This window comes from Chaetomium strumarium, assembly GCF_033439665.1.
Source record: "Chaetomium strumarium strain CBS 333.67 chromosome Unknown B0T15scaffold_1, whole genome shotgun sequence".
In the NCBI taxonomy this organism is placed as follows: Eukaryota; Fungi; Ascomycota; class Sordariomycetes; order Sordariales; family Chaetomiaceae; genus Chaetomium; species Chaetomium strumarium.
The window spans coordinates 1,070,577-1,084,581 of NW_026944429.1; the positions used below are offsets into that span (position 1 = coordinate 1,070,577).

The window sequence follows — 14,005 nt, forward strand, 5'->3', positions numbered from 1 at the left end:
CGGATTTGCGTCCGGGGCTGACAATAACCAGATAATCACTGCTGCCCGCAGGCATCACCCTCCACGCTAGGTACAAGTAGGTAGCGGAGGAACCTCCCCCTATGTGTTCACAGGAAATCCCGCCCCGTATCGCTCCCCCTTGACCTCGAACTTGGCCAGAATCTCATCGATCTCGTTCATCTCGGCATCCGTCAGGTCTACCTCGACCGCGTTCTCCTCGACACGCTCTGACCGCGTGGTGCCGGGGATCGGGATGATGGTCGGCATGCCCGGTCGACGCGAGAGGCAGCGCGTCCACGAGATGGCCAGCTGTGCCGGCGTGCAGCCTCTTTTCTCCGCCAGCGCCTTGACCTTGTTGACCAGCTCGAGGTTGTGGGCGAAGTTCTCCGGGTAGAAGCGCGGGAATCGCTGCAGGAAGGGAGGGATGTCCGCTTGGGATTGCATCTTCCCAGCCAGCATCTAGTCACCAGAGGATTAGTACCACTTGGAGGTGAGTTTGGGGAAACCGCGGAAAAGGACGTACTCCACGACCGACGGGGGAGTAGGCGATCAACGGGATGTTGTACTGCGCACAGGCGGCGGCCACACCGTTGGTGAGGACCTCCGGTGAGAAGATGCTCAGCTCCACCTCGACGGCGACGATCTTGGCGTGCTTGACGGCCTCGTGGATGGTCGACGCGGCCACTTCGCTGAGCGAGATGCCGCCCAGCAGGCCCTTGTCGATGTACTCCTGCATAGTGCGGAAGGTGGCCTCCATGGGCACCTTGGGGTCGCGGCGGGCGCACTCGAAGATGTCGAGCTTCTTGCGGCCCTTGAGCTGCTTCAGCACGGTGTCGATGGAGCGGCGGACCCCTTCAGGGGAGCCGTCGGGCGCGCGGTTATCTAGGTTGACGGCGCCCTTGATGCTGAGCACCACCTTGTCGGCATCCTCGGGATATTTGGCGAAGTAGGCCTCCAGCAGGGTCATGGAGTTACACTCGGGCGTGCCGTAGAACTCGCCGCCGTTCCAGAAGTTCATGCCCTTCTTGAGGGCGGCGCGCAGGGCCTCGAAAGCTTGCTCATTGGGGATCGGATCATCGCGCCAGGTGAAGCCTAGGCTTGGTTAAAGGCTGCGGAAACGAAGGATGGTGGCATCGAGGTCCTTTCTCACCCATGAGGCCGAAGCCTGTGGCGCCAACCTCCTGTCCGTTGATCTGAGGCATGGTGCTTGTTGTGGCTGAAGGTAAATGGTCAGAGGGAGAATGACTTTGAAGGCACTGGAGAGCAAGAACATGAAGCTGTCGGGCTCAAGTAGCACTTAATATACTACTTTGATGGTGGTCCACAGCCGATTCACAGCGGCCCCTCACTCTCATGTGTCAACACCGCGACAAAGTCCGGACGCCGGATGGAAGACGAGAGAAAGACGGCAATTTTACGATTGCTGCCCCCATTGGGTTGGGACAACAGTACAAACAGGCCACCCATGACAACCTACTCATGACGACGCCGACACCACCGAGCGCAGTGCGGTCTGTGTCTATTCCGCTTCGAGACGATGGATCTTGTCTTGGCTCGCCGGGCGGGTTGGGGCCGACGTCATCTCCACGGAGGTGGATGATGTCTTGAGGCGGAGACAAACTCGCGTAGTCTTAAATCCATAAGTTATCTGTCATTATCTCCGTTACCCACTACCGAAAACAGCAAACAATTTCTCTTTGAGTCGTCCAGCTAATTGAGGGTGCGAAGAGGAGATGTGAATTCTCTATTCTTTGCTCTGTCGTGGGCCGCCTAATTCCGGTGTGCCAAGTTCCTCCCCGCGGGAAGGAGTTAAAGTTTCTTGGTTGTCTAAGCCTCATCTCGCGAACTGCATGCTGAATCAGCACTCTGCAGAGATGTCCCGGAAATCCGGGGGACATGTTCTCGTCCATGGAGATATCAAATAGCCGATTGGAATGAGCACCAAAGGGGAAAACCTCAGAAGAATACCTTCCAGGACAGAACCTCGTACTCAGCCGTGCTCGGAAGATGTATAATCCAGAGATCCCGAATTCGAAGTAGGGTCCCTGCAACACTGAAGTGCTCAGAGGACTCCAATGATACGTCCATTGCAATGGCAATTGGACGCAGCATATTCGCATGGACTTCACACCTTTTCGTCTGGAAATCCTCTGTAAAATCACATGTTCCGCAGAGCCATTCTCAACAGTAAGGTACGTACTAGGTAAAACTGACGTCGTCAACAAGATACGCATCCAATGCAAACCGCGCACCAAAACATCGTATATAAGATATAAATATAAAATGCGTATCATAGCCTATTCAGAACTTTTGAATCCACTATCTTATTGTACATATTTGGTGACGTTTTCCCTCAAAACACCTCTCTTCCTTAACCACACATATACCCCTATCCCTAGAGAATCACATCCGAAGAAGGAGATAACATGAAGACAGGATAAGATGTAAGGATGGCAAACAACATGCAGAACGCTCGATGCATTCTGAAGCGCAGTAAACTTTGTGTAAAACCACGGTCTTCCAATAATGCATTTGGTGGCACATCTGCTCAAAACGTTAGGATGTTGGCTGGAAAGATTCATGAGTAGCCTAGCTGACTAGGCTGTTTTGGGCAGGAGGTGTAGACTAAGACCTGACAGGGAGGTGTAAGAATATCGACGTCGCGGTTGAAAGCGGAAAAAAGTTTGAAACACCAAAAGTCGAGGGTCGTTGGTCGCTCGGCACAACAAGTATGTTGACCAACTGAACCTCGCTGGGTGAGGTTTATGAGGAAATCATCGCAGCACCGCAGCCTGCTAGGTATATTTCACATCTCAGTGATTGGGGACATCTTAAGTGCTGCACTCCTTTTCTCTCCTGCCTTTTTTATTCCTTCTATTTGATCTATCCTGGTGGTTCTTGTTGTTTTGTTATTGAGCCTTTGTGTATTGTTGATTTCACGATGGCTCAGAACAATAGCAGCGTCAGTGCCGCCGGCACTGTGCGCTCACCTGGCGTGGGCCATGGAAATCGGTCAACCCTCTCGTCATCTTCTGCTCTCCAACTCTTCCTCAAGCAGCGCCGGCGGGCTCTTCGAAAGACGTCAGGACCTAATTTCGTCGAGAAGTCATTTACCACATCGCCACTTATTCTTGACCCTGCTTTTTCTTCGTCGACATCAGAGAAAGTCAAGACCGGAACTCTCAATATCGACCGTCTCTCATCGATCCCCAGCAGGGTCGATATTCGTCATCTCACCAAGGCCCTTTTACGCCACCGTCTCAGTCGTGCCAATCCGCTCTCACTTGCGAAACTCGGCAGGCTGTACAGGCGTCATCGCAATCCGGAGCGCGCTCTCGACTTGTTTCTGCTTCGAAGACTTTTGTGGAGAAGTACACGACGGCCAGGGTCCATGGATTTTATCGAGCATCTCCGGCGTAGCCAGGCCGACGAGCCCTCCTCCGACGAGGAGTCCGGTCTTACCCTCCCCTCCCTGAGCGCCTCGGACCGCAGCCGCCGCTCGTCGAGCACCGACTCGACCGTCATCACTGTTCCCGACCAATCGGACGGGGAGACGAAGGTCAGCAGCGCCAAGAGGAAGCGCAACTTCAATGGCGACGTCGTCGAAGAAGATGCTGCCACTGCTTCGCGGGCCGCAAAGAGGGCCAAGGCTTATGCATGTGAGGACGATGAGGTACCTGCTTCGCCGATGATTCCCGCGACCCAGCCAAAACTTCCAAAGCCCCCCAGAGCTCCCTCGTCAGGCGACGCGAGGACTGGCACAGCCAAGGGTGAGCAGGAGCGCCCGGCCAAGAGCGTCAAGCGCGAAAAGGACACCCCTGCGAAGCAGGCTCCGCGCACGGCAGCCGGGAACGCCCACCATGTGACCATGTCTGCGGCCGCGGGCGGGAGCAGCAGCAAAGCCACGGCAACTACCCCCCAGCAAATAAAGAAGCCCATCGGACAGATGGAATTCTTCGAGAGGCGGCGCTACGAGATCCTCGAAGACCCGCTCGGCTTCGGCGACTGTGTCTACGACACCACCAAGTCCATCCCCCGGCACGCGGCGAAGAGCTTTGCGCAGCATCGGCGCCGCCAAAAGGGGCTCCCGCCTCCGCTGGAGATGAGCGGCGCGCTTGGGCCGCCCGATGAGGTCGGCGACGACGCTAAGCCGAGCGGGAAGGGGTTCAGGCGGCCCGAGAGCTTGGCGAAGGAGGCTCAGAAGCGCGCCCACCAGCAGAAGGTCGGACAGAAAGTTCAGGCTCTCATGGGGAAGTCCGGGTCTGGGGGGTCGGAAAGGACGGCCGTGGAGGGTAAAAGGCCTGGTTCTATCGGTGGTAAGCAGGCGGGTACAGGGAGATCGGCGAACGGCAAGGGCAAGGGCAAGGAGAAGGAGAAGTCTTTTGCGTCTACTGAGTCTCGGCAGACACCGAGTGTGAAGCAGCGGGGTGGTCAGCAGTGGAAAGTGAAATACACGAAGTTTAGCTGACTATGCCATATGTCCTTACATATCATGAAACAGCGTGGCTATCTGGGAGGAAACCATTTGCACAAGAATCGGCTGAGACCGAGCAATTTCGGCTGCAGCATCGTGGTGGACTCTGTGGCCATGTTGACACCCGCCGATTGTCTGCATCCCGCTCAATGGGACTCTGCAACGACGTCCGTATCCAAGAGGGTGAGGTACATCCGGGCAATAGCTCACTTCTACCTTAGTCACGGATGTAGATGCCGTTGAGCGTTAAGTACCTAGGTAGCCGTCGCTGCTCTGTCCGCTGCCTTAAGCTCAAGCATGTCCGCCCTCCAGGGTCGCCCTTGATATCGCGGAGGCTGGCTTACCTATCCCCACAGCGCAAGTTGCGTCACCAACCCGCCCACAGTCATATAGCGTACTTGGTTCTCCGGTTCCATTAAGAGCCAGGCTTCTGGTAAGTACCTAGAAGGAAACGTGGAACTGAGCAATGACTTGCGAGCCAATGCTATCCATACTCAGGGTTGGGCTACACTTGAATAAACGTACTCCTATCCGAGGCTGTAGCAGTTGTCATACCCGGCCACCCCCTGAGCAGAATAATTGATACAGGAAAATCATTCCACCACCACACAAGTCAACCACAGCTGCGTCAAGCACATGCAATTTGAACACTAGCTATACTGATGGAGATTGAGCAAGAATGTAATGTTGTAGAGGGAAAGGGAGTATCATGACATGTTTATTTACATCGTGTCGTGGCTGATGTTATTGTGATGGTGTTCTGAGAGACCGTGTTTCCTGTATCAATTATTCTGCTCAGGGGGTGCCGGCTAACTTTAACGCTAACGTTATATGAACTTCCGCACAATCGCGAGGTCGTCAGATGGCTTATGAGAGCGCGGCAAGGTCTTATTCGAGATCTTGAGCCACGGTCTTGGATTATACAGAGGACTGAACAATGAGTGTGGAAAACAACAGGCTAATAATAAGTCATCACAGCCCAACCGTTGCTCTTCCTCGCTTCGACAAGGGTGAGCGATAGCTCCCCACTGTTTTAGACCTCGGCAGGCGGCATTCGCGTCGGCGTCGGAAGTGTCCCCGCACTGGGGAAGCACCTTGGCGGCCCGCCTCGATGGTATATAACATTGTAAGGGTCGAGTCGCGAGCACCTGAGCAGGTGTCTTCGAAGCTTCAGTTGATCCGTACACGCTGTCAAGCCAACGTGCAATACTCGATCGCTGTTCCTTTCTGTAAGCAGACAACAACATGCCTACCCACGGTGTCGGTTTCGAGTATCCTCCAAAGGAGGTGAGCTGGACGAAGCGGGATGCCCTCCTCTTCGCCAACTCGATAGGGTGCACGGCGCAGGAGCTTCACTTCCTCTATGTATGGTCTCCCCCCTGTTGAGACAATTGGTACCGGTCAAGGCGGCTGACCATCTTCCAGGAGCTGGACCCGAACTTCTCCGTATTCCCCACGTATCCCGTCATCCTCAGTACGTCCTCTGTTCCTGCTGGGCCCTTCCACTCCCATAGCCGTGCACTAACAACGGGCAAATTAGCTTTCAAGGGCACCAACCAAGACGTGATCGACTTCTACGCGGCCGAGAAGGCGGTCGCCATCCCAGGCGTGCCGGCCTTCGACGCCACGCGCGTCGTAGACGGCCAGCGGCTCCTGCAATCCTTCAAGCCACTGCCGCCAAGCTCCGCGGGCCGCAAGTTCGAGGTGCGCACCAAGGTGCTGGGCGTCTACGACAAGGGCCGCCCGGGCACCGTCGTCGAGACGCAGTCCGACCTGGTCGACGCCGGCACCGGCGACGTCTACACGCGCGTCATCTCGTCGTCCTTCTATGTCGCGCAGGGCAACTGGGGCGGGCCCAAGGGCCCTGCAACGGTCAACTTCCCGGCACCCCAGGACCGCAAGCCCGATGTGGTTTTCGAGAACCAGACCACCGCCGAGACCCCGCTGCTGTACAGGCTGAACGGCGACTACAACCCGCTGCACGCGCACCCGGAGCCGGGGAAGAAGATGGGGTTCGGCGGCGTGATTATCCACGGGCTGTACTCGTGGAACTGGGCCGCGCACGGCCTGCTGCAGCATCTTGGCGGGAGCGACCCGGCGAATCTGAAGGAGTACCAGGCACGGTTTGCGAGCCCCGTCCGGCCGGGCGACAAGCTGGTCGCGTCGGCGTGGCGGACGGGCGAGAAGAAGGGCGAGTTCGAGGAGATTCGGTTCGAGGTGAAGGTTGCGGGCGGCAAGGTGTGCTTGAGCAATGGCCGTGCGCTGATGAAGGTTGTTGACGGGCCGGCTCAGGCGAAGCTGTGAAATGTATGATGCATAGGTTATGGAGTCGTTTTCTTTTCTCTTCTGTAAAATAAAATGTCACGGTCAGTTTTGATACATTCAATGATTTGCAGATTGCGATTCCGCGCTATGTGGTGTGAAATGGGGGTCGTGGCCACCGGAGGTCGGGCAGCGTGTGAGAAGAGAATGTCTGCTGCCTGAAGAAGCTGCTCTCCATTTAGCACCGCAAATCAACACTGCCGGACTGGGTTTCTGACTGCAGCTTTGATCCGCCTGAACGGTGCAATGACCTCCGCTGCTCGAATCGGCGAGCGGCGCTCGTATGACGGCGCTCTCTGCACTGTCCGGTACATTGGCGAAGTAGCGGGCACAACAGGCTCATGGTTGGGCGTGGAGTGGGATGACCCCTCGCGGGGTAAACACGATGGACAGCACAAAGGGGTCAAATATTTCTCATGTAGGCGCCGCCAACACAGTCACTTCTTATTACTTTTAAGGCTAAGGTACTGACTGAATGACACTACAGGCAAATCCAAATCCGCTACGGCCGCATCCTTCGTCCGCCCCACGCGTCTGGCAGATGCACGCCAGGACTTTCTCTCGGCGCTACATCTCAAGTATGCGACCGACCCGACCACAGAGAAGAACCCTCCTAAGCAGATCGTCTTCTCCGGCAAGGTTGCAGAGGAGGTCGGCTTCGAGAAGATCCGGCGCAAGCAGGCCCAGCTCGATGAGCTGCAGTTTGTCATCCTGGACGGCGCCCAAATCGCCTGTGCCTATGCGTCGCAGAGTGTTGCGGCTGGCGACGGCGCGAAGGATGGCCGGCAATCTATCGGGCAGGTCTGCCCCAAGGTCAGAGAGCTGGATCTGAGCAGGAACCTGTTTGAGCGGTTTGGCCCTGTTGTGGAAATCTGCTCGGAACTGCCGCTGTTGAGGGTTCTGAGGGTCAAGTGTGTTTGTCTGATTCACAGTTCAAGCAGGCGTTTGGGTGCTGATGCGACTGCTACAGCGGAAACCGGTTTCAGTATGTTCCAGAAGACGAGACTCTGGCCTCAGCCGATGGCGTGTTCGACGGTGTGACGGAGCTGGCCCTAGAGGACACCCTCCTCGGGTGGCAGGAAGTGTGCCACATCGCGGCCAAGTTCCCGTCGCTGACCACGCTCCATACCGGCTCCAACCAGCTTTCGGCCCTGACGCCCGTCCCCGCCGCCTCGTTCACGTCCACCCTGGTGTCTCTCCACCTCGAGTTCAACGACTTTTCCTCCCTCGTAGACATCGCCCCTCTTGCGGCTATCTCCAGTCTCCGCAACCTCAATCTCAAACTCAATCACATCTCCCACATCACCCCCCCCCCGCCTTCTCACACAACAACAGCAACCCCGGGCCCCATCTTCGGGCCCAACCTCCACTACATAGACCTCTCCTACAACAATGTCAGTTCCTGGTCTTTCATCGACGCCCTCCCGGCATCCTTCCCGGGCCTCACTTCCCTCCGCTTCACGCACAACCCCATCTACGACGACCCGGACCTCGACAACCCTGAGTCCGTCCCCACCACCACCACCACCACCACCCCCCCCAAGAGCCAAGGACAGAAAGGAGGCATCTCAAAGACAGATGAAAGCTACATGCTGGTCGTCGCCCGCATGGGCCCGCAGCTCAGAACCCTCAACTTCAGCGCCATCACCCCGGCCGACCGCGCCGACGCTGACATGTTTTACCTGTCGCGCATCGCGCGGCAGCTGGCGGCCGTTCCGGAGGGCCCGGCCGAGAAAGAGGTGTTAGCGCGGCATCGGCGGTGGACTGAGCTGTGCGAGCTGTACGGCGAGCCCGTGGTTGTGCGGCAGAAGAGCGTGGACGTGAATTTCTTGGAGGCGAGGTTGATTACGGCTGAGTTTACGTACTGTGAGGAGGAGGAGGACGACGACGACGTGGGTGGTGGTGGTGGTCAGGGGCAGGGGCAGGGGAAGGGGAAGGGGAAACGGAAGGGGCAGGACGTGGAGGGGAAGACGAAGAAGGTGGTAAAGACGGTGCAGATCCCCAAGTCGTTTGACATCTATGCTGTCAAGGGGCTTGTGGGCAAGATGTTTGGTCTGTCGCCTCTGGGGCTGCGGCTGGTTTGGGAAACGGGCGAGTGGGATCCTGTGGGCGGGTTTGATGAAGTGGATGAGGAGAGCGAGGAGGAGGCGGAGGACCTTGCCGAGGCTGAGCGGGAGCGGAGAGGGGAAGTTGGTGGTGGTTTGGATCTGGAGGCGTCCGAACTGCAGAAGAAGGGCGGGAGATGGGTTAAGCGGGAGGTCGAGCTGAAGGACGGGCCGCGGCAATTTGGGTACTGTGTGGACGGTTTGGAAGCAAAGATCAGGGTGGAGAGGCGGTGACGGTCGGACGGTTATTTGGGCATAGAGGCAACATAGCGACTTGTTTGTTTTCATGGCGGGACCTGATGGCGGTCATGATTGTTGTGTCTAGGTTTGCACGGGAAACGAGGACCTGTCGTGTTTGCCAGAGGGCAAGTGGTATAAAGTCAGTCACCCTTTGACTCTGGCTACAACACGCCGTGATCTCGTTAGGCGCACAGCACACGGCAACGGAGTTCTTGGTATTCTCAAATCTCCTCACTCCCCTTCGATACGGCAGCCCAACCAAGAGCACCAGTCTTCACACAATGGTCCCCAGACCTCAGTTCTTCGTTGTCAGGCCTGACACCAAGACGTCCTCAGCCGACGGCAGAGTCTACACAGTTCATGGTGCCATCGTGCCTCTCGTCGCAGTAGACGAACTCCCGGAGTGGCTCGATCTCGTCGGCGTCCCTCGCGGGCTCACTGCCAAGCAGACCGTCGGCTTGTACAACCTGGGCACCGTGAGCAAGGGCGATGGCTCCTATGCCGTCAACATCCATCGGGCCAGTACGGCCGGCTCAGCTGCTCGCGACTCGTCGATTGCGATGAACAATATGGAAGCTAAGCAAGCGGAGTATGCCACCGTTAATGCCCCGTCAACCTCCTCCCCTTCAGGAGTCAAAGCACCATCTGTGGCCGCAGCCGCGACAACTCATGCCCATCCCGCGGACAACATGAAAGCACATTGGAGCGAGGCCCACGCCCGGGCCCTGGCCATCAGCAACAATACCGCCCAGCAGCAACCCCAAGCCCCCCTACTTCCTCCCACTTCATCTCCTCCCGCGCAACCTCCCCTCCCAGGAGACCCCGCAAAGCCAACGACGATGACGACGACGACCTCCACAGCAGGTAACGCCACCCCCGAGCCAGGCGCAACAACAGCGGCGTCCACAGAATACTGCCGACACTGGTGCCACCACGGCACGTGCCGCTGGGGTCCGCGGTGTCGCTACCTGCACGCCATGCCCACCACGCGCGCCGAGCTGGCCGAGATCGGGCTGAGCGAGATTCCCGCGTGGTGGAGGATTGCCACTGGTACTGCCACGGCCGGACTACCTTCGACTTCTCTATCATCACACCCCGGGAATGCTATCACTACTAGCACTACCCCGCAGCCCAGCGGTCTTGGCCGCCTTGCTGGTGGGCATAGTGCTAGTGGTGATGGTAATGGTAATGGTAATGGTGGGTATGACCCGCGCGATGTCCGGGCCGGGGTGATGCGTCTGCTGTCGCCAGGGGCAGGGGTCGGAACTGGTGCCGTGGTTGGGTTGGGAAGGGGAAGCAATAACAGTAATAGGAGAGCGGCAAAGGCGCAGACGCAGCTGCGCGAGACGGTGGCGCTGCTGAGGGAACTGGGATTGGCATTGGGCGGAGGGGGAGGGAGGGTCGCTCGCAACAGGAGGGAGGTGAATCCGCTTGAGAAGGGACGGGGGAAGGGTGTTGTGGGAGAGGAGAAGGAGACCATTCTGAAGGCGGCCAAGGCTGAAGGTTGGCTTGCTGCTAGCATTCACTCTGCCAGTCCCACTGCTGCTGGTGCTGCAGCTGGAAGGGCTGGGCAAGTGCAGACTAGAGGTGTCGTCGCGGCTCAGGAGAATGCAGTTGGTGTTTCGAAGCGGGAGGGAGGGCAGACGGCTGTTGTGGCTGCTCAGACGGCGGGTGCTGCTACGAAGGTTGGGAAGTTGGTTGATGTGTAAAGCTAATGAGGCTGAGAGTAACCTGGAAGAATGAATGTTGGACCAGGGATCACACGACTCCCCAGGCAGAATCACGTTGTATCTCAGCAAAATCATCAGAGCATAGATGGCCACGGCCGTTACCTGACCAGTTGAATAGACATCACTACATCACTACAACCACAGATAAACCTTGAAAGTGACTAAAATCATCGTATTTGGTTCTCGTAATCTGGCCGCCAGGGGCTAGTCGGGCACTGATAGCCCGGTGTTGCTTCATCACATATTCGCTGAATGCCCTCCTAACATAAGGTATATACCAAACACCAAACAACATAGGAGAGAAAGGTGTGAGATCCTCCGAGACATACCAAAACCTATCTCGAAAGATCCATCCCGAACTACAACAACGCCGTCCTGTGCTCAGTAAGCTGATAGCCGAGGAAGATCCCTAGAAGCGACCCCTGGCACGATCACATTCCTCCAGAAACCGGTATATGCCTTCCAACCCCTCGAAGTCCTCGGAGCAGTGCTCTCCTGAGCTGCTCAGAACAGGCGGCGACATACTCTCATAGCCCTCTTCCAGCTCCGATCCGGAGAGCTTCCAGGGATTCTCCTCGAACTCGTCCACGATGAACGCCTCTTCGACGTCGGATGACGACGACTCGGAGCCGCGTGATCTCAGTGAGCCGCCTGGCGAGGTCATCGTCTCCTCGCAGCTCACGTCCGGCGCAAACGGGAAGCGCAGCGCGACCTCGACAGCAGGGCTGGTGTTGAAGCCTGCATCCTGCCCGACAACGCCACGCTTAACGCCCACATCATCGCACAGCCGCTCGACCGTCTCGGCGTCCATCCCGGGGAACCGTACCCGCAAGACATTGTCCTTCTCCAGCAAGACAGGCAGATCGCCCAGCCCAGCCAAGTTCTTCAGATCCGTCATAGTCGCCGCCAGGTCCTTCAACGCGCGCGCAAAGTCCACCGAGAGCACGTCAAGGAACCCCTCGGCATTCAGCGTCGCCGCACCAAACTTCTCCTCGACCGCACCCTCAAAGCCCATCATGGCCGCGACACCCAGCGGGCTGAGTGCCGTAACGGTCGGGCTGATCTTGAAATCGACGTACGCGCCCGGCGCGCGCTGGCCCCGCCACGCCGCCATGGCGCCCTCCATGCGGGTGCGCGCCTCCTCCTGCGCGGCGCTCACGGCCCGGTACCGCTTCTCGCCGTTGGGGCCCAGCCCCGCGAAGTGCGCCCGCTGGCCCGAGAGCCAGAAGGCGCGCATGGCCTGGCTGACGTTCTGCACCACCTGCGCCGGCGCGGCCGGGGCGTGCGAGAAGTAGCGGGCGCCGCCGACGCGGCCGACGCCGGAGAGGCCGTAGCCGCCTGCCGTGCGGCCCAGCGTGCCGCCGGTGAGGTTCGGGCGGAGGGTCGAGGCGAACGGGGCGCGGCTCGTGAGTTGGCTGACGGCGCGGGAGATGCGGGAAATGGGAAGCTTGGAGCGGTCGAAGCGGAAGCCGGTCTGGGTGGCGGCGCTCGAGGCATAGTGGCCGCTGGTGCTGAGGAAGCGGCGGATGGTGGAGTTGAGGTTGGAGGTCGAGTAGTATCGCACGCCGCCGGCACGCTTCTGCTGGCGCAGCCAGGCGGCGGGATGGATGGGTTGGCGAGCATGGCCGGTGGTACGGACGGCGATGGGTTGGGCCTGGGCATTTGCCGTGCGAGTGGCGGCCGAGAGCTTGGAGCGCAGCATCTTGATGGTCACTCTAGTGTTGGCCACCAGGTGCTTGTGTAGAGCCCGCATAGCTACGGGGCCCCAGATGCCCCCTAAGGGAGACATGGCGTTGGGTATTTCAGCTGTCCGAGGAATCCGGAAGCTGACCGGTGCTGAATGCCTCTTGTGGCGGCTGAGGGAACAAGAAGGGAGGGTGCGCGGGTGCACTCGGGACTTATCTACGTAGATCTCTTATCGATAGGGACAGCAATCGCCACCGGAGATCCGGCAGATTGACTTTGCGGGGTCGGGTGCGTAAGCGGGTGGAGCCGTTGTCTTAGCCAGCTGAGAGGTTATGCATTTGACCGATCTTAGAAATTAATGCACTAACTGGTGCTTGCCATGAAGCTCTTTCTTTACTCCACACCAATTCTGCGCTTCGATAAAAAACCTCTTTAAAATTTTCCCAAATCTCCTACAGCTTCCTTGTTTCTTCCAACACACGCAAAGTTCATCGGCAAGGTAAACAACCATCTTCTTCTGCCCTCGCTGCACCAGCTCCTGTGATGATCAACCGTACAATCCAACGCCGACTCAGACCATGGGGACTCCAATTTACTCTAGAATTACCCTGAGAGCACATGCCTGCAGCGACTCGTCTTGGCTTGGCTTCCCGACTATTGCTAACGTCTGCTCAGTGTCGACCGACTTTGTTTCTAGCCAGTCCCGATATTGTATTCCCAGCGTTCGGTTCACATTGATCATCTATCAAAAAGGTCAGTAAGATACTTTTCTTTGCTCTCCCTCCCCTCCAAGTGATGATCAAACGACATTTATAGGGAATTCCTCATGCCGAATACACTATGTGGAATCAGTTTTGTTTCAGCCTTGTCTGATTTGGATTCATACCTCTCGGTTGTCTTCGTGTCTCTGTCTTGACAGTTGTGCTGACTAGCAACCGCAGGTATTGTCACCATTCCTCTCACGTTTTCTGCACCATGACGAAAGTTTGAACGAACGGGCGGACATAAGCGAAGCCTCCCCGTTCCCCCTCGCCAAAAGCAGGGCTGTACACCCTGTGAGGGGGTCTTGGGGGGAAATTCTTGCTGAGAACTCGTCAGCTGATTGTGCTCTTGTCCACCGACTCGATGTACGCTTCCTGGGGACGAAGTATTGACTAACATTACGTGCGTTAGGTAATTTGCCACCCTCTCATCTTGTTCGCGACTTATTTCCAACATGATGATCCGTTATTCACACTGTTTGATCCGCCTTCGGGTTGGAAATGAACATTACACAAAATCTGATTTAATGAGGTATGTCTTTCCATGATCACAGGTGTTGGAGGAGGGCTTATGCTAACTGGAGCTACAGGCTGAACTTGATCTTTGACCGATCTGCTATTTGTACCGCAAGGCTCTAGATCATTGCTGACCGTACTGGTGAGCTAGGTAATGCTCGAGTGACGTCG

At 57.3% G+C, this 14,005-nt stretch overlaps 6 protein-coding genes across 6 annotated transcripts; 4 read left to right on the top strand and 2 right to left on the bottom strand.

Moving 5' to 3' along the window:
- B0T15DRAFT_10200 (NADP-dependent oxidoreductase domain-containing protein) lies at nucleotides 1–1,514 on the bottom strand. Its single transcript, XM_062861368.1, has 3 exons — nucleotides 1,151–1,514; nucleotides 524–1,092; nucleotides 1–459 (listed from the first exon to the last, which is right to left on the bottom strand). Exons 1-3 carry the CDS (start codon nucleotides 1,200–1,202, stop codon nucleotides 100–102), a joined length of 981 nt encoding a protein of 326 aa, XP_062725428.1. The 5' UTR covers nucleotides 1,203–1,514; the 3' UTR covers nucleotides 1–99.
- A 1,248-nt stretch (nucleotides 1,515–2,762) lies between these two features.
- On the top strand, nucleotides 2,763–4,588 carry B0T15DRAFT_10258 (uncharacterized protein). Its single transcript, XM_062861379.1, has one exon. It carries the CDS (start codon nucleotides 2,942–2,944, stop codon nucleotides 4,466–4,468), a length of 1,527 nt encoding a protein of 508 aa, XP_062725429.1. The 5' UTR covers nucleotides 2,763–2,941; the 3' UTR covers nucleotides 4,469–4,588.
- Nucleotides 4,589–5,719: 1,131 nt separating this feature from the next.
- On the top strand, nucleotides 5,720–6,778 carry B0T15DRAFT_506399 (HotDog domain-containing protein; the record flags this gene model as incomplete). The annotated part of the gene is made up of 3 exons (XM_062867573.1): nucleotides 5,720–5,839; nucleotides 5,900–5,948; nucleotides 6,015–6,778. The coding sequence occupies 3 exons, from the start codon at nucleotides 5,720–5,722 to the stop codon at nucleotides 6,776–6,778; spliced, it is 933 nt and encodes a 310-aa protein (XP_062725430.1).
- A 264-nt stretch (nucleotides 6,779–7,042) lies between these two features.
- On the top strand, nucleotides 7,043–9,135 carry B0T15DRAFT_506400 (uncharacterized protein; the record flags this gene model as incomplete). Its single annotated transcript, XM_062867574.1, has 3 exons — nucleotides 7,043–7,214; nucleotides 7,284–7,707; nucleotides 7,767–9,135. The coding sequence occupies 3 exons, from the start codon at nucleotides 7,043–7,045 to the stop codon at nucleotides 9,133–9,135; spliced, it is 1,965 nt and encodes a 654-aa protein (XP_062725431.1).
- A 143-nt stretch (nucleotides 9,136–9,278) lies between these two features.
- Nucleotides 9,279–10,968, top strand: B0T15DRAFT_10310 (uncharacterized protein). The gene has a single exon (XM_062861391.1). It carries the CDS (start codon nucleotides 9,423–9,425, stop codon nucleotides 10,848–10,850), a length of 1,428 nt encoding a protein of 475 aa, XP_062725432.1. The 5' UTR covers nucleotides 9,279–9,422; the 3' UTR covers nucleotides 10,851–10,968.
- Nucleotide 10,969: 1 nt separating this feature from the next.
- On the bottom strand, nucleotides 10,970–12,772 carry B0T15DRAFT_10222 (uncharacterized protein). Its single transcript, XM_062861372.1, has one exon. The coding sequence runs from the start codon at nucleotides 12,658–12,660 to the stop codon at nucleotides 11,281–11,283; it is 1,380 nt and encodes a 459-aa protein (XP_062725433.1). The 5' UTR covers nucleotides 12,661–12,772; the 3' UTR covers nucleotides 10,970–11,280.
- Between the last annotated feature and the right edge of the window lie 1,233 nt (nucleotides 12,773–14,005).

Bases quoted from the DNA above. Each gene is read 5' to 3' on its own strand.
- B0T15DRAFT_10258 (XM_062861379.1), top strand. From the start codon at position 2,942: ATGGCTCAGAACAATAGCAGCGTCAGTGCCGCCGGCACTGTGCGCTCA.
- B0T15DRAFT_10310 (XM_062861391.1), top strand. From the start codon at position 9,423: ATGGTCCCCAGACCTCAGTTCTTCGTTGTCAGGCCTGACACCAAGACG.
- B0T15DRAFT_10222 (XM_062861372.1), bottom strand. From the start codon at position 12,660: ATGTCTCCCTTAGGGGGCATCTGGGGCCCCGTAGCTATGCGGGCTCTA.
- B0T15DRAFT_10200 (XM_062861368.1), bottom strand. From the start codon at position 1,202: ATGCCTCAGATCAACGGACAGGAGGTTGGCGCCACAGGCTTCGGCCTC. The intron at 1,093-1,150 runs GTGAGAAAGGAC...AACCAAGCCTAG, and splicing joins CACAGGCTTCGGCCTCATGG to GCTTCACCTGGCGCGATGAT. The intron at 460-523 runs GTACGTCCTTTT...TCTGGTGACTAG, and splicing joins ACTCCCCCGTCGGTCGTGGA to ATGCTGGCTGGGAAGATGCA.